Below are 19,131 nucleotides of genomic sequence, written 5' to 3' on the forward strand. Positions count from 1 at the left end.
TCTGAAAGAGCCAAGTTCAGTCCTAAAATTATAGACTGTTATCAGTGCCAGAAATAATTAGGAAGTCTATTTTGGAATTCAAACCCTTCAGGATTTGTTTTTCAAAGTTCATTTACTAAGGTCTAGTCTCACATCTTCCCTAATCTACTTTTTACCAATTAAGAATTTTGCTGCCATGCCAACAATACATTTGCTTAAAGACAACAACCTTACAACTTTGAAATGTTAGTGTCATTTTATGCCACAAAACTTTATTTACAAAGTTTTTTAGAATATACTTGCTATCCACCCACTATTCCAAGAGTGAAATGATGTCAAGTAGATTACACAAGAGCATAAAACAGAGAAAACAAGTCTACAATATATACAGTGCCATTAAGTGGTTGCTATTTTTACAGTTTTCTTTTAAAGATAATCTACTGAATTTTTTTTGCTGGTAACACTTGAGAGAGATGTTGTCTTCAAATGTAGATTTCCACAGGGATTCAAGAGTATAACAGTCAAGTATATTTTATAGATGGTATTTGACAATTTACGAGTAACTGCAAATCATTTTTTTCCCCTTTTTTTTTCAAAAGTCTTGGATGATGAAGAATTATGACTTTCACCACCACTATAGTGTTCATATAAAGTCTGAAATTAAAAAACACAAATCTTTTAATTTTTTAGTTCAATGTACTATCACATTAGTAGATGTATTTTGATGTATTCTAAATATAATACATTTATTTCTCTCTTGTTCTTACAGTTGGGAAACTATTTTATAAGCTATTAGAGATAATAAAGAATTTTAAACACCAAGCTTATCCTTAAGCATTACCTATCATGAGATATAACTCAATCTTTCTATGAGAGAAATATAACAGAGCTACTAATAAACATACATATGAGCCTTCAAGGCCTTCTTTATCTCTTTACTTTTTCTTAAATACAGCCAGTCTTAGGTAAATTCCTATACAAAATGTCTTTATTAGGAAACTTTATATTCTCAGATGATAATAAACTAATAGAAGACATTACAAATTATTATATAAATATAATAATTAGATGTATATTAAAATCCACGTATTTAAAAATGATTTAAGACTCAGCTAACATCTAACTTATGAAGATGGCAGACATCTTTGCCCTCAAGGAACATACAACTTCAGTTATAAAAATAATCCACCTCAATTATAGCTATAAGAGGCTTTGAACAATACATTAGTATAAATTTAAAACATGGAGATACAAAATACAGAGCAATTACAAAACAAATTTGGTCCACTTTTAATTACTAATTGATTTAGCCATGGTACCTCATATCATATAACTGCAAATAAAGTGAATGTACAGTAAATTCCTTCAGAAATGTATTCAAGTTCTTGGCAACTTAGATGGACTTTATATGTATCCAGAGAGCTACGAGTATGGATAGTTTAGGTTCCCATAATTTTATGATAACGTTGTAACTGAAATATATAATTAGTAACTGCTTGTTGGCTAAACCAGTCGGTCAATAAGCATTCACAGCGTTCTAGAAATAACTAGATGTTTGAAAAATCATGGTATAGACATAAATGGACATTGGGAAGCTAAAAAGCTTGAGACTTGTGCTTTGAGAATTGTGTTGACTGCTGTGTACAGCTTCAAAAAAGCCATTACATGTAACGTCTCTAAGGAAAAAACTGGCTGAAAGGAATGAATTCAAAAGCTGTGTTAATGATGGTGCTGAATTAAAAGACACATTATATTCCTATATTAAATGTATGCCAGTTGAGACCTGACAGCAATCTTTTGAACGCACCTATGTGATGATCTACTTTGAACTGTACTGTATGCAGAAGAAGAATATAAATCAAGTAAATTCATATTTGTCAAAATGCACATGTTAAGTATCTAAATGTAGAAACATGTTTCATAACCAATCTGATGATTGGACCAACTTTTCTTCAGACTACCTGTTTCCTTAAGTGTTGAATTCACTATATAAAACAGTTAAAATTAATATAAAGAATAGACATACTTACTTTAGCAGCTTTCAAAATGGAATTAGGAGAATTCAGACCAACAAGTTGGCCCAGAACATATTTCATTTCTTCAGTGGTTCCCTTGGCCATTTGGTTACCTATAAAATAAATCAATAATACACTAGTACCAATAAGAAAAATATAAGTCCATTATAAATACACATTTTGTTTAACAGCACAAGTGATATTCTTGTAATTTATCACTGATTATAACCCGTTATCTCGAATAAGTAAACATAAATACCAGAAGTAAAAAAAAATTTACTTTAGGCCGGGCGCGGTGGCTCACGCTTGTAATCCCAGCACTTTGGGAGGCCGAGGCGGGCGGATCACGAGGTCAGGAGATAGAGACCACGGTGAAACCCTGTCTCTACTAAACTGTAGTCCAGTATGAAGGTGAGGCAGAGAATGGATGAACCGGAGGGTTTGAGTGAGCCAATTGGCCTTGATCCAGCCTGGGCAAAAAAAAAAAAAAAAAAAAATTTACTATTTATAATAATGGAACTTCCTTAAGGAAAAAGGCAGACTGACAAAGGGTAGCCAATTTAGATTCTGTCTTTGTTATATTAATAGGTAACAGACTGTTTATATTACCAACTAGTAATAAACAAATTTTTAAAGAAGTGGTACCTGGATGAGTTTGAATTTGAACATATGGATGAGCCAGGAGCTCAGGAATGGATATCCTCTGTTTTGGGTCCCTTTTTAAACAACACTATTAAAACAAAGATATTTTAAAAGAAAAACAAAGCAGGTTTTCATATATGATATTGATAAAGTATTTTTCCAGATTACATTATATTATAAAAGTTGCTTTTTAGATATCCCACTCAAGTAATGACAAGGTTATTTCTCCCAAGGCACTTCTGCAAAATCCCCAAATATTTACAAGCTTTAAAACATCTTCAAAGTAAAAAAACTAAAATTCAGTTAGCAATTCTTTTGAATAGAACAGTTATATCTAAGCCAGTTACATAATTCCAATTATTTCAACTCTTTCTTTTAAGTAAATAATTAGTTACATGAAATTAATATTACCTTTAACACATCTTGAAGATCTTTCTCTGGAATATCGGGAAATTCAATATCATGATTAGGATCAATTATGGCATGCAATTTAGAAATCTGATTAATTATCTGCTGAAATGGTGTTTTCCCATAAGTCATATAGTACAAAATACATCCTAAAGACCAAACATCACTTTTGGGGCTTATCTAAGAAAAAAACAAACAAACACAAAAAAGTTGCTGTTATTTTCATATAAAATGGAAAAACATATACATTAAATATATATATTTAAAATCATAATTAAATCTCAATGAATGTGTACTACATTATGTTAACATGACAAAACATCTTTTTCTAGTTTTCATTTCAGTTGGTTATTCCATCAGAAGATATGAGCTTTACTTTAAATCTTTCTATAACCTCAAATTAAAATATTTCAATTAAGACAAAGTATTAAATTCTTCCCAACTTGTGAAAATATAAAACTAAAAAATGTAAGTTTTGAGTTTACTTGTTTTCCCCAGAATTATTGGATTATAATAAATTTTTATATAAGTACAAAGTATGTATACAGTTTCAAAGGTTGTTGAAATTATGCAACCCTTCAGACAAGACCATTGGAAATAATAAATAAGCAATACAACTTTAAACCCAAGCGCATATACTATAGAACTATGCTGAGCTTGTGTCCAAAATCCTCAAGTATTTACAAGCTTTAAAACATCTTCAAAGTAAAAAACTAATTCAGTTAGCAATTCTTTTAAATAGAATAGTTATATCTAAGCCAGTTACACAATTCCAATCATTTAAGCTATTTCAAGTAAATAATTAGTTATATGAAATTAATATTACCTTTAACATATCTTGAAGATGTGTTACTAACTGGTAATGCTATGTGTCTGTTTCCTCACCTCTGATATAGAAATTATAAAAGTACATTGTCATGGGCATTAAATGATAAACTATAAATATGGTTAATCATAGAGAAAAGTTTCTGGTTATCGTAAGTACTCCAGTTGTAAAGCAAATGAAAATAGAATTGATAAATGAAGTCAGGAACTGCTTATTTAAGAAGAACAAAACCACAGAAAGTCTAATAAAAACACAAGAAATTTAAGTTTTAGAACAGTGGAGGCTAAACAAATATAAAAAGAATTTTATGAAAACATTTGGCAAAATTGTATGCCAGTTATTTGAAAAACACTTAAAAGCCAGATTTTCTAAGGAGGCAAATATAATTAAGTAAATAAAAACACATTTATCAAGCAATGACTCTGAGCTGGATAAATGTACTAAGTACTTTATATATTCTTTCCCATTTAATCCTCAATTTATTTTACAATAGGCACTGTCTATAGTCACAATTTAGAGACAGGGAAACTAGGCAAGTCACTTGGCCAAAGACAGTTGTTAATGAAGAGGCAGATCTATGACTTGAATGAATGCAGGTCCCTGGGACAATGTGTGCTTGCACCCACTTGGTTACACTAATGTAGAGAAAGAAGGGTTAGCCGGGGAGCCCAAAGCATCACAGTAGGCAAAAGGAGCCCCAGACGAAAGGCACTCATGAGGCTAACACAAACTCATCGAGGTAGTGAGATAAAGTCAGTGGAAAAGTAGCCAGTGGCAGGCCAGAAAACAATTACATTCTCCAGCTGTACTTGGAAATGTGGAATTCACAAATGAATAAGTGGTGAAAAATAATAAGAATTGGAAACGAAAAAAACCAGCAATGTCTCTGTAATGGCCTAAAAAGTTTTAGAACTGAAAGAAATTGTTATCTGGTAAGTTTATTCAGAAAACAGTGCATTCCCTACTGTTGCCAGATAACTGTGATGTAAATAATCTTTTCAGTACCTTTGACTTAGATTTCCCATTCTCTCTGGAGGAAGACATATCTTTGATTGCTTCTGGTGGCATATAATTAACTGTGCCAACCTATATGCCAAGTCAGAGAAAACACAAATCAATGAAAATGTTTCATTCTGCTTTAGATTCTTAAAAATACAAATGCCAGATCCTTGGAAACTTGGGTAATTATAAATTTCAATGATATCCTTGAAAGCTTCAAATAATTGCTGACAATGTTAAGATATATATATATATATCAAATTTCTTCACAATTGCAGCAAAATGAGTTGGGTTCATAATCAGCAAAGTGACTCCTTTCAGAATGCTGTGCTTTTTCTATGATTATAGTGGGCAACTAGTAAAGTCTGCCCTAAAAACTCTCCAGGCTAAAATCCTATTAATGGCCATAAACTTTGAGGCCATTCAGGGACTTACCATTCGTTCTGTGTTGTAACATACTCAACTTTAAAAAAATATATTTTTTAAATAAGCCAACCAATATATAAATAAAAAGACCATCTAGCTTTGTCTCACAGTAGTCCTCTGAGTTTCTGCAGTAGGATATGTCAACCTTACAATGAACTCATTTTCTTCTAAAATAAATGGTTTGCTTTAAACACAGAATATATCTGCTTTAGGGCCTTGACATGGAAGATATTGTGAAGCTGATTTACAACTCATTGCTCTGCCATACTTTTGATATAAAGAGACATGACTGTCAAATAGGGCATGTCGTCCATCATTCCTTCTAACAAAGTCCATTTTACTCCTGGGATTAAGGTGGACTCACATCAAAAATCTGTAAACATGGAACATATCATCTTGGCTCCAAGCAAGAATATCTTTTATATATACTTTGGTGCCATTGCTTTAGTTTTTACAGAACAACTTCATTAAGTTTGCTGTTGCAATATCTATTATAAAAATGTTGCTTATAATACTTATGGCATTTACAATATGAAGGCCCACTTAAGAAATTTTTTTCCAATTTCAGTGATAGGAAAAGGTCTGCTTCTCTAGAAGAATAAAAATAATTTTACCTCATAGACAATGAAAAACATATAACTGCAACTCCCTCTTTGCTACAAGGAAACTCTGAGCCAAATTTTCAGGTCAGTTTTTGATCATGATCAAGTGATTTCCAAGGAAGATATTACACTGTTTCTCTGCTTCAGCTATAGGAAAACCATTCATAAATGCTGGAGATATTACTGTTTGATCTTGACTTTCTATTCTAAATTATAATGATCATGGCTTATATTTTTAAATCTATTCTTATTAAAAGACTTCAAATCCTTTGAAGAATGAGGTGATTAAAAATATAACACTCATTTGCAATATAATACTTCATAGGTAAAAAAAGAATTGAACTCTACTGTGAGAGAACCAACATGAAAAGCCTTACCTGAGAATCTTTAACAATACTTGTTGTATCTGGTTGCATTTGGTTTGCGATCCCAAAATCAATTAGCTTTAGCATTCCATCAACTATCAGAAAGTTAGCTGGTTTAAGATCACTGTGAACAATGCCTTTAAAATAAAAATCCACTGTAATATTAAACAATGCAAAACATTCTAAGGACCAAAAAATTCACAGTCTACAGGTAAAGCTGTATCTATTCCTTCAATTAGTGAATCCAATTCAATAAATTTTTTTATATATTCTGCAAACATTTACATAGCACTTGTTATGTGCCAGGCACTGTTCTAAGTTCATTGTTTATACAGTACTGAATCATTTAATCTTCACAACAATGCTGAAGTATTATCATCATCCCCACTGTAAGGCAAGGAAGCTAAGGCAATGAGTTTAAGTAACCTGTACAAGGTCACACAGCCTAAGTGACAGTGTCATGAGTTGAAGCCAGACAGTCTGGCTTCAGAATCTATCCTCTTAACCACTATGATTCACCGCCCACTAGAGAGCATCATAAATTATACTGCCAGACAGTAAGACCCTAATGCTGCTGACATCTCCACCCCTATAGCCTGATCTGGATCACTGGTGAATTATCCTTTAACTTATAGAGAGATATAAGGAGGAGATAAATTACAATTAACTAGGGTAACAGTTATTAAGAACAAAAAAATATATAGGATAAGGTAAAGGCAGAGAAAAACCCTAAAAAGAACCAAGGGCAAGTAAAAACCAACCCAGAAGGTAGGCCTAACAGTAAAAAACAAACAAACAAAAAAACCAACTTCTCACACAGGGCATACAATACAAAATGATTAGGACAATGAGTAAAGTAAACATCTCATATTTTTAGGATGCCTGAACCCCAAAGTCTTAGACCTGCTATAATCCAAGTATTTGGAGATAAGGATGACAGACTACGTTAATACTGAGAAAAATACATTTTGTATTACAGATGTGGGAACTTGAGCTCATGTCCTATATCCTTTGGGTTAACAGTGTTTTAAGAAATGGTTTTGTTCCTTTATCTTCACGTAAACTTGTAATTATTTAGTTCATCTTGTTAAAGATACCAATAAGCAATGCCTTAAAATTATAGGTATATTTCTCTAAGATGACACTATTAACAAATATTTTAACCTTACAAATATAAAAAAACTGTTAAATACCATGTTGATGGATTGTGTGAACTGCCTCTAACATATTTTTCCAGTAACTCTTGCGTTCCCATGGATCAATGGATTTTTTCTTTTTAAGCCAACTATTAAGATCAATATTTCCACACTCCATTACCATGTAGATATACTGGTCCGTGATTTCACTGCAATTAAACAAATAAAAGCAACAAAACAATAAATGGCTAGGTTATATTAAAGTTTACTAAATATTTATCTGAAGAACTATGGCAGAAAGTTTTCTTTTTAAATTTAAAAACAATTCTTACTAATCATAAAGTCGGATGATCTTATCACTGTGTTGTTGTAGTTTATTCAAATAAGCTATTTCGTTCCGGTAACTATCAAGAGTTTGGTTATCTGCTTCTTCTAAGTTCACATATTTTATAGCATATATCTGTTTCTTTTCATTCAACACCTGAAATACCTACAGAGTAGAACAAAGAGAAGTTTAGAATATACTATTTATACACTATCACAAAATGATTCTAAATTTATTAGAATTTTAGGTTGAGAAAATTCTTTTTTTTTTTTTTGAGACGGAGTCTCGCTCTGTCACCCAGGCTGGAGTGCAGTGGCGCGATCTCGGCTCACTGCAAGCTCCGCCTCCCGCCTCCCGGGTTCCCGCCATTCTCCTGCCTCAGCTTCCCGAGTAGCTGGGACAACAGGCGCCAGCCACCATGCCCGGCTAATTTTTTGTATTTTTAGTAGAGACGGGGTTTCACCGTGTTAGCCAGGATGGTCTCGATCTCCTGACGTCGTGATCCGCCCACCTCGGCCTCCCAAAGTGCTGGGATTATAGGCGTGAGCCACCGCGCCTGGCCCAGGTTGAGAAAATTCTAAAGGAAATACTGACATGAACAATTAAAAGTTTCTGGGCCTATTCTGAGTGCAGAAGGAAGGCAAATAATTCTGATAGCAGGTAACAGTCCATTCCCAATGACCTATGATGATGGGCATTCAATAATTTAAAGGTATAAATCTAAAGTTTCTGTATCAACATGTAAGAAAAGTTTAAATTTCATATATATAACAATCTGTTGGATGCCCTAAACAGGGAAACAGCATAAAGAAAAAGACACTCCAAAATGTTAAGGACAAGCCTGGTGCAGTAGTTTGCTCCTTTAATGCCAACTACTCAGAAGGCTGAGGTGGGACAATTGCTTGAGCCCAGGAATCTGAGTCCAGCCTCGGCAAAATAGTGAGACACTGTCTCAAGGAAAAATAAAAAAATTAAGGATGACTAAAGGCTATGATATAGAGTCAATTCAATTCACAGATGTTGTTTTCTCTATTGTGCCTAGATTTAGCAATTTTTGCATGAATGAGTTTATTATTGCCCCCACTGTCTCTGCCCTGGCAAAACTCTTACAATCTGGTTTAGGTAAGCCTTATTTCAATTTCATAGAGATAGTGTCAGAGTTATGATTTGTTAGTTTTATGGGAAGTTACCAGTGTCTTGACCATTCTCATTACCCCATGACTGTTCTAGGTACTCTCAATAGTCTCCTTAAAAGTTGGTCACTGCCTAAACTCTGAAACAGGCAAAGCATAAAGGGTATTAGTTTCATAACGCACGTTACTTTCTTTGAGGCATTTGAGTTTTTCAACTCTATCATAATTAACTTAAATGATAATTTAATTGAATTCAGAAAATATGGGTCAGCCATTGCTTTATCACTTGGCCCTTGACTTAAGTAAGCTTACACCTTCATTATACTCCAAGGAAAAAAATGTTAAAATGCCATTAAGACTACTCTACATTCTCTGAAAACATACCACTAAATAAATACCTCTATTAAGTGTCAATACCTTGATACTACTAAAATATAGCCAAATAACAAATAAACAATAAATATTAACCAAGTAATTTCTATGAAAGCAATTAAATTAGGTAATTCAAATAGATTGATAAAAGGAAGTGAATGATGAAACCAATATTTATTGAAGAGTTGATACACATGGTAATGCACATACCTTATTTTTAGTAAGTTAATAAGACGGCCTTATATGCAAGTCTAATTATGTGAGTGGGATTAGGAAATTATAGTAAAACTTAAAATGAGTCCAACAGTGTTTGTTTAATGTGTCATCCTTGACAACTTATAATAGCAAAAGAGCTAAGGACAGACAGTTTACTCAATTCAACTAATAAATTCAATCCCTATCTGTTCTAGGTACTGTTCTGGATACAGGGGCTAATATCACTGAGCAAATCAGAAAAACATCCCTATCTTCATGGACCTCACATTCAAGTGCAGGGGGACACAAACAACAAACCAAATAGGTAAATTACAGAACATGTTAGAAGGTAAGATAAAAACAAACCAGGGGGGAATGGAGAACACTGGTGATTGAAAGGTGGGAGTTGCAGTTTTAGAGTGTGGGCAAGGAAGGCCTAACTCAGAAGACACATGAGGATATCTAGAGGAAAATAGGATGTCATGTTAAAATAGGCCAGGAGGAACTGAAATAAGCTAAATACAGAAAGACAAATACCTCATGTTCTCACTTATATGTGAAATCTAAAAATTAAACTCATAGAGCAGAGCTCATACCACCTTTGACAATGGTGGTTACCAAAGGCTGGAGGTTGAGGGAAATGAGGAGATGTTGGTGAAGGGATACAAAGCCTCAAATAGGAGAAACAAGTTTGATTTTTTTTAGATGATTAGCATAGCATGCTGAAAATAATAATTGGATATTATACATTTCAATATTGCAGAGAGTCAATTGCCAATGTTCTCATTACACACAAAAAATTGAGGTAATAGATGTTAATTAGCTTAATCACTTCATATTGTATTAAAAAAGCTAATACCACCTTGTACCCCATAAAAATATACAGCTATAATTTGTCAATATACGATTTTAAAAAATAGACCAGGAGGGCAAGGACTGAGTCAATGAAATCCTTTAGGAGGCTATTAAAGTAATTTAGGTGAAAATACAAAAGTTGCCTTGACCAAAATAATAATGCTGGAGATGATGAGAAATAGATTCTGGAGACACTTTGAAGTAGAACTAACAAGATTTGCTGATTGGCTAGATGTGTGTATGACAGTAAGAGGCACCAATTTTTTGGTCAATCAGTTGAAAGAACAAAGCTGCCATTTACTCAAAAGGGAAAAGCTATGGAGCAAGAGTTGCGTTTGGACATACTGTTTTAAATGCCTGGTAGACACTAAGAAGCGACGTTGAATAGTCAAGTTGAATATACAAGTCTGGAATTCAAAGGAGAGGTATGAGCTGGAAATACAAGTTTGGGAATTGTCAGCATATACATGGTATTTGAAACCACAAGACTGAAAGAGAACACCAATGAATGAGTTTAAGAAAAAGATGAAAGAGGATTGAGGACTAAGCCCGGAGCACTGCTTCACTGAGATCAGGAACATGAGGAAGACAATAGATATGGCCAATTTGAGAAGAGAAAAACACAAACCAAGTCTGGAAAGCTTCATTGAGAAAAAAAAATCAGTTGTCCCAAATGCTAAGTAATCCAAAATCTAAGCTAAGAATTAGATTTGGCAAAAAAAATGGACGTCATTAGTGGTCTTGATTACAGTTATTTTGGTGAGTGATGAAGGCAAAAATCTAATGGAAGTAGATTTAATTGAATGACAATTAAAGATGGTAAATTTAGATAATGCTTAAGATGCCTTCTATCCAGAGATGTAAAACAATATAAATTTAGAACTCAGGTAAATTTAGAAAAAATCTAATTCCAGAAATTCATTTGTTACTGAATTCTGTTTCTGAAATGAATAACTCAAAAGAAAACAAAATCCATTAGTAAAAATCCTTGCTGAATGATTCTAAACATATTAGCAATTTACATCACATTCTGACTGAGAAATTTCTGATTCTTTTGTGATAATACATAGTGGTCATTCGCTACCCCATGTCAATGTTTTTGTTATTAAAGGAGAAGTTTAGAAGCATAGGACATTGAAAGGAAAGGCAGGAGACTGGGAATAAGAGATCGAAAGAGGATATGTCACTTGTGAGGAGCAGTGGGAAGAGAAGGGCAGGTGTGAAGATGGCTTTTTGGCTCAAGGGCAACATGGCCCCTAGAAGTTAAGGAAAAGCAGCCCTCACAGGTAAAAAGACAAAAAAATAGAAAGTTTAAAATATTTTTATTTATTTCTTAAATATTTTAAGATACTTACCTTGCTTGAACCTCCACTTCCTATCTGCTTTAATATGGAATAAATTCTTCCTTTAACCGAAATGCATTCATTTGCTGAAGAGGATGCTAAAACCTAAATAAGTAAAATATATAAATAAAAGTTCAATCAATATGCCTAAGAAACTAGCTTACATTTGGTACAGTCAACTGCTCCCCATTTTGAAATTATCTTAAATCTTAATTAGAAATGTTACAATATTTTTGAAAGGACTTGTTCTACTTAATCAAAGAAAAAAAACCTTAAAAAATAATGTAGACAAACTTCCAAGGTCTCCCCTTTAACTGGTTTTGACTTAAGAAAATTTAAGGAGAAAAAAACCACTTAATATGCAATATGCAAACTTACAAGCTTAAAAAAATATAAAAAATAAAATATAAAATTATATTTTTCATTTTTATTTTCTATTCTTTTTCCTTATACCTCTTTACTTAAATATATACATATATACACACATAATTATATCTGTATTTTTTTTTTTTTTTTGGAGACAGGGTCTCACTCTGCCTCCCAGAGTGGACTGCAGTGGCATGATCTCGGCTCACCGCACTCTCTGCCTCCCAGGCTCAAGCGATTCTCCTCCTCAACCTCCCGAGTAGCTGGGATTACAGGCATGCCACTACCATCCGGCTATATCTGTATTCTTCTTTCTCATTTAGCCTTATATTATAAAGGAAGCAATGTGCTAAGGTGCTAAGAGCTCCAAAGTCAATGAGAGAAATGCAAATTTCAGCAATGTCCCTGATATGGTTTGGATCTGTCAAATTTCATGTCAAATTGTAATTCCCAATGTTGGAGGTGGGGCCTGGTGAGAGATGACTGAATCATGGGGGCAGATTTCCCCCTCAGTGCTTCTCTGAGAGTTCTCAAGAGATCTGGTGGTTTAAAAGTATGTGCCATCTCCCCCCAAACTCTCTCTCTTCCTCCTGCTCCAGTCATGTGACATTTGCTCCTTTTCACCTTCTGCCATGATTGAAAGTTTCCTGAGGCCTCCCCAGAAGCCAAGAAGATTGCCGGCATCATGCCTACTGTACAGCCTGTGGAACCATTAGCCAATTCAACCTCTTTCCTTTATAGCAGTGTGAGAACTCATTAATACAGTCCCCCACTTTGTCCTGAGTGATGTTCAACAAGTTACTTAATTTTTCAGAACCTCCGCGTCTTCCCTAGCAAACTTTCCGTTGATGTACTATACAACCAGCCCCATCATTCCTTCCTTTATATTGGAGGATCTCTCTGTGTACCTATAAATGCTTTGAACAGATGGAGTGCTGAGAGGACTTATTCTGAGCTGATAAAGAAGTTGAAACAAAAAGAGCTCCTGATTAGCTGATTAACCAAGTTGAAACAAGGTCTGAATAAACCTCAATTTAACTAAGGCCTGCTTTAGGTTCCAAATGGTAGAATCTCTCCTGTAATCTCCTATTTAAATAAAAAGATAAGTATTCTAATTTTTCCACCTCTAGGATTGAGATATATTGTCTATATATATTTCCTGTAACAAAGTACTGGGCTTCTAAACACGTACGTGTTGTAATTTCATCAAGGTTTCCCCACTCCTTCCTTTTGTGCCTCCTCTCTCTTCTTTTCATATTTAAAACTGTGAACATTGCCGAGGGAAGAAAGCAGTTCAATGTCCTTTCTCCATGGCTGCTGACAGTTTTTAGAATAAAATAATTCTTATTTCTGATTCAACATTAATGTGAACTCCAGTTCCCTCCACAGGACTTCCCACATCCCCCTTAGCATGCCCTACTCACTGTGGTTAGAGTTTCCAAAATGCAAATCAGATGATTTCACTTCCCCGCTTCAACCTCTTCCAAAGCTTCCCACCCTCTTAGGGTAAAACTTAAGAGCCCAGCAAACCTTGGGCCTCACTCCTTCCCCTTCCTGAGCTCTAGCCACACTGTGGCCTCATTTCAGTTCTCTTCTGACACTGGCCTCTTCTAGAAGGCTCCACCAAGCCCCTTTACTTGTCATCTGTGACTCGTCTTCTGGATTGCAACCCAAACAGGGCATGACACTAGTAATAGCTAAATAAATGTGTTTTGAATCAATGCATGAACAAACTTGATCATTTTTCTTTTTCCTTTGTAATATATTATATTGTTTCAATCCTCAAAACACTATCACCTCTTTCCAGTTAGCATCTACTGTCAGCTCATTGTTTTGTCCATTATTCTTTCAAATTGTGCAAATTATACATAACACAAAATTTACTACTTCAACCATTTTTAGGTACAATTCAGTGGCATTAAGTACATTCAGTATGTGATGATAAAAAAGTTCTGGTGATAGATGGTGGTGCAAATATCACCACTGAAACTCTATACCCATTAAACAGTAACTCCCCATTCCTCCTTCTCCCTTCCCTGATAACCACTGTTCTTATTCTGTCAACTAATTTTTTTATCAGTTGATTTTTATAGTTAATTACTCATGAGTTTTTTATTGTTTTATTTAAATAACAATTGCTGCTAACATTTCTGATTTACTAAGTGTCATGCTCTGTATTAGGAGTTACATATATATTAACTAATTTAATCTTCACAACCATCCTAGGAGGTAGTTAGCTTTATTAATTTTAGATGATGAAATCGGCACAGAAAATTTAGGTAACTTGCAAAAGATCACACAGACGGTAAGTAGTGAGGCCAAGATTCATGCCCAGTGTTTCCAAGGCCCATGTTTTCTACCAGTATTAAGCTGCCCCAGGACAGTTATTAGAAACCAACTTTTGCCTCATTAGCAAAAAATCTTTCCTTTTAGTTTACAGTTATTAGTATAATACATTCTAGCAGTACCTCATATTGTTATTCTGATATTTTTGAAAATTTGCATTTCCAAATTAATTGTATACTAACAAACAAAATGAAGCTGCTCACTAGCAGCTGACAAAACACAACAAAAAGTAACGTTGGCCAGGTGCAGTGGCTCATGCCTGTAATCCCAGAACTTTCAGAGGCTGAGGCAGGCAGATGGCTTGAGGTCAGGAGTTTGAGACCAGCCTGAGCAACATGGTGAAACCCTGTCTCTAGTAAAAATACAAAAATTAGCCAGGTATGGTGGCGGGTGCCTGTAATCTCAGCTACTCGGGAGGCTAAGGCACGAGAATCGCTTGAACCTGGGAAGCAGAGGTTGTAGTGAGCTGAGATCGCGCCACTGCACTCCAGCTTGTGCAATAGAGCGAGACTGTCTCAAAAAAATAAATAAATAAATAAAAATAAAAAATAAAAGGTAACCTTGATTATAACAGAAATTTTATCCAGCTATTCAAACTGGATCCTTTGGCCTACTTATTAAGAGTAGCTTCATTAGCTTCTTCAGTAATGAACGTCTCAAAGCCACAAGGCACACTCTTATTAGGATATCAAAAAAGTTTTGCCTAGTGGAAATAAGAATGGCCAAATTCTTAAGACCTTTCTTGATAACTAGATGCTATAAAAAAAAAAAAGCTATAAAACTGACTGTATCTTAACATATACCATCATATATAAAACTTATCGAACCTGTAAATTTTGAAGTGGAGTAGCAAGTATTTGCTGCTGTCGCTGCTGGAAACAGGCAGGTTGACCATAAGGTGTTGACAACTGACAAGCAGGTGGAAAGTCATTCTTTACAACTGGAGTTCTAAAACTAGGAAATATGTTTTTTTTTTAATTTAAAACATTACAATTTAACAAATAAGATTCTGTTTCAGTTTCATGTATTTTAGGCTGATATAAACTTAAAAGTGTTACATCAAACAGAACCCAAGTTAGTTTTCATGATATAGCTGACATTTATTCCAGATATGCCACCACCGGATATTTAATTTTGGGGAATTCTTTCTGAAAGTAAATATTTGTACACAGACAAGAAATCTTTGTTTGTAAGATAAAAAAGATGGCATTTAAAACACAAAGTAGTTAGGGTTATTTTATATGAATTTAGCAAACATCAGCTTATGGCCGGTCATAGATTTTGAGTGTTTTTTTAAACAATAATGTTCTATAATGGCTTGCTAGAAATATCAGAAAGCCAATTACATCAGAGGAGTTTGGCCTTTGAGCTTAAATCTGTCCAATATACATTTGTGTTTTGTTTGCCTTGTTTGCTATTAATATATCCTCAACACCTGGAACAATGCTTGGCACAAAAGAGCTCCACAAATATTTGTTAACAATAATTAACCTAATATCACAAGAAATATCTATTATCGCTATTTTAGTTAGCAATCATTCTTTAAAATATTCTACATATAATAACATGAGGCACTATATAGCAAAACTATATTAAGTAGGTAAGAGGCTGGGTTATAAAATCTTTAAGACCAGTTCTAATTAAGATCAAGGATTACATTATGAAAATGAAACGCAAAAGACAACATGCATTTAAGCTATCCCCTACGACATTAAAGATATAGCCACTGGTTGAGGGTTATAATGTATCACATCCCTTTATTTCCTTTCTCTGAAATGTTATTCATTTTCTTTTGTAGTATCCCTCGTGTTCCCTGTCAGTCAGCACACTCATCATCAAACTTCTTCACTTATCCATCATTCCTATTCACTCAAGTACTACAACTTTGAATACCCCCAGAACTACATGAACTGTAACAACCAATCTCTTCCAGAAGCTATCACTTTCCAATTAACACCACTTATGTGAAAAAATTCATCTACTCTTTATCTGCTCTAAGAATGCTAACCTTTAAAATCTCTCTCTCAATAGAGAGATACCTGTATGGCAATACATGATTATCAAGACGTTTTACATCCTTAGAATATTTATAGGTTGTAGATACAGATTACAATATGACAGAAACTATATTCACAACCATCCTTAAAAATACACATTATTGCAACCACTTTCCCCTTTCCATTTTATAGATGAAGACACTGATGCTAAGAAAATAATACGAAGATGGAAAGTCTTTAAAGTAAAAGAGCAGGATTTAATCCCAGATTTATTTGGCCCAGAAGCCCATGTTAATTCTATCATACCACCCTGCCAATCAAGCAAGGGGCCAAAAGTAATTACCAGCTCATGTAATCATCCAAGGTATTGCTGCTTGGTGTCTTACAAATAGATTTTGGGTCAAGCCATTTAGATGCTGATATTGGCGGTGACTGTTTTGAAACTGAAAAGACAGGTTGCTCAAAAGCGGTATGTTTCTGCTAAAACAAAATAAAGAACACTATGATTTAGAGTTTTTAAATTAGTTGCCTGTTCACTCGTTTTTACAAATATTATAACTTTTAAAATAAAATAATAACATATGATATACAAAAGCATACTAAAAGAGATAGGCATATATACATTTTAGACTTTCAATAATTTTTTAGCGTAGTTATTTTACTCCAAATTCTTAAGCCTAGTACATTCTGCTCAAACTGATGGCAAGTATAGGGAAGGCACACAAAACTGTTTAAAACAGAATTTAACATTCTCTTCCATCAGAGCTATTGTAACAGGTATTAAATTCTTATCATCTAAAATAGTACCGTGTTTCTGAAAATTAGCCTTTCTTTAATCAATAAAACTCTATTCCCTTCTCCTCAAATGTAGACAAATACTAATTACTTAGCAAAATGTGGAACGACAAATGCCTATCTTGTGTCCTCCATAAGAAGAGACAGAACCTGTAGAAATTCTTTTTCCAAAAGCATTGTTGGGAAAAAAAAAAAAAAGAACCTGTAGGATTCATCCCGTACAAACCCCAAGCAATGATGAAGGAGCATCCGCTGCAGCAGAGATCAGCAAATTACAGCCTACAGGCTCAAGCTGAATGTGGCCTGCTGCCTGCCTATTTTTGTAAACAAAGTTTTATTAGAACATGGCTATGCCCATTTGTTTACATATTGTCTATGGCTTTTATTTTCATGCTCTAATGGCAGAGGTGAAAAGCTACAACAGAGCCCATCTAGCGTGGAAAGCCTGCTAACACTTTATATAAAGTTTGCTAACCCCTGCTGTAGCACATCTCAATTAAAGAGAGAACCAAGTTTTGCTTGAATACTTTTAGTAACTAAGCACTCACTAGTCTACAGAGGTTCACTTCAATTTCAGGACAGCTTTAGTTATTAGAAAATATTTGCAGATAATGTGGATTATATTGGTTTATCTATTATAATTTCAACACACTGGTCCTCATTACGCACTTGAGAATTACAATGGCTAAATCTATCCTACTTTCTACATTTCAGTCTTGGCCAAGAAGTTTTTTTTCCAGGATAAATTTTCCCTCTTATTTAAGACTTTGTGTGTCTGTGCTCGCGTGCAAGCACACACATATTTTAAGATTAGTGGTAAAGATGTTACTGAGCAACTGCTGTAGTAAGATTAATGAACAAGGAAAATGAAAAAGATCATGATCACAGAGTGGAACATTAGCATTTGCGATTTTGGAGGTCAGAATTGAGGATATAAGGAGTAGGCGGCTAAAGTAAAATTAAGGAAATGGTCATGAGATACGAAGTTAGAAAAATGAAGGCCAGCTGTAGGACTGGTAATACACAGGGGTGTAGAAGCCAACAAAAACAATGACAATTGTTGGGATCTGGTTGATCCAGAGCCTTATATCTTCAAGGAATGATGGGGAGTTACCAGGACATTCAGAGATGAGAGTAAGTCAGAAGTATCAAAAGAGCAGGCCTTTTGCAAGAAAGAGGAAGAAATGGTTTGGACACATAACAGACAGCACACAGCCATATGGTAAGTGAGATGTGAGACAAAAACAATCCCCCTTGAAGGGACTGCTGGACAAGCAGTATCCACAAGAAACTGCCTAGATTCTATACTTTTTCTTTCTACGTGTACTATTCAATGGTTTTTAGCTGCGCAATGGTTCACAGCTGTGCAACCATCACCACTATCCAATTTTAGAATATTTTCGTCTTCTAAAAAGAAACCTCATACCCATTAGCAATCACTCCCCACTCCCCACTGCTCCCAGCCCCTGGCAACCACTAATCTACTTTCCACCTCTATGGATTTGCCTATTCTGACCGTTTTATCTAAATGAGATCATAAAATACATGGGCTTTTGTGGTGAGCTTCTTTCACTTAGCATGTTGTAAATGTTCACTTATGTTGTAACATATACTAGTACTTCATTACTGTTTATTGTTGATTAACATTCCATTGTATGGATGTACCACATTTTGTTTATCCATTCATCGGTTGGATATTTTGTTATTTCCACTTTTTGGCAATTATGAAAATGCTGCTATGAATATTTATGTACAAATATTTGTGTGGATATATGTTTTCAATTCTCTTAACTACAAACCTAGGAGTGGAATTACTGGATCATATAAAGGTACGTTTAACCTTCTGAAGAACTCCCAGACTGTTATACAAAGTGACTGTACCATTTTACATTCCCACTAGCAGCATAAGAAGGTTCTAAAATTCTCCAGATCCTCACCAACACTTGTTATTGTCTCTTTAATTACAGCCATCCTAGTGGGTGTGAAGTAGTATCTAATTATGGTTT

General features: G+C 34.3%; 1 protein-coding gene across 2 annotated transcripts in view; it reads right to left on the bottom strand.

The window, feature by feature from the left end:
* Positions 1-229: 229 nt before the first annotated feature.
* The window catches only part of TTK (TTK protein kinase), a 38,293-nt gene continuing 19,391 nt past the window's right edge, over positions 230-19,131 (bottom strand). The window contains exons 12-22 of one of the 2 annotated variants that reach the window (XM_032152600.2): positions 16,674-16,807; positions 15,161-15,287; positions 11,634-11,726; positions 7,731-7,888; positions 7,456-7,607; positions 6,275-6,399; positions 4,876-4,956; positions 3,048-3,224; positions 2,640-2,724; positions 2,010-2,107; positions 230-633 (exon numbers count right to left, since the gene is read on the bottom strand). In XM_032152600.2, coding sequence (XP_032008491.1) covers positions 550-633; positions 2,010-2,107; positions 2,640-2,724; positions 3,048-3,224; positions 4,876-4,956; positions 6,275-6,399; positions 7,456-7,607; positions 7,731-7,888; positions 11,634-11,726; positions 15,161-15,287; positions 16,674-16,807 — 1,314 coding nt within the window. In that variant the 3' untranslated portion in view covers positions 230-549. Of the gene's footprint in view, positions 634-2,009; positions 2,108-2,639; positions 2,725-3,047; positions 3,225-4,875; positions 4,957-6,274; positions 6,400-7,455; positions 7,608-7,730; positions 7,889-11,633; positions 11,727-15,160; positions 15,288-16,673; positions 16,811-19,131 lie in introns of both variants that reach the window. The other variant, XM_032152595.2, reaches the window with a different exon arrangement.

Source organism: Hylobates moloch, unplaced genomic scaffold (assembly GCF_009828535.3).
Source record: "Hylobates moloch isolate HMO894 unplaced genomic scaffold, HMol_V3 SCAFFOLD_2, whole genome shotgun sequence".
NCBI lineage: Eukaryota > Metazoa > Chordata > Mammalia > Primates > Hylobatidae > Hylobates > Hylobates moloch.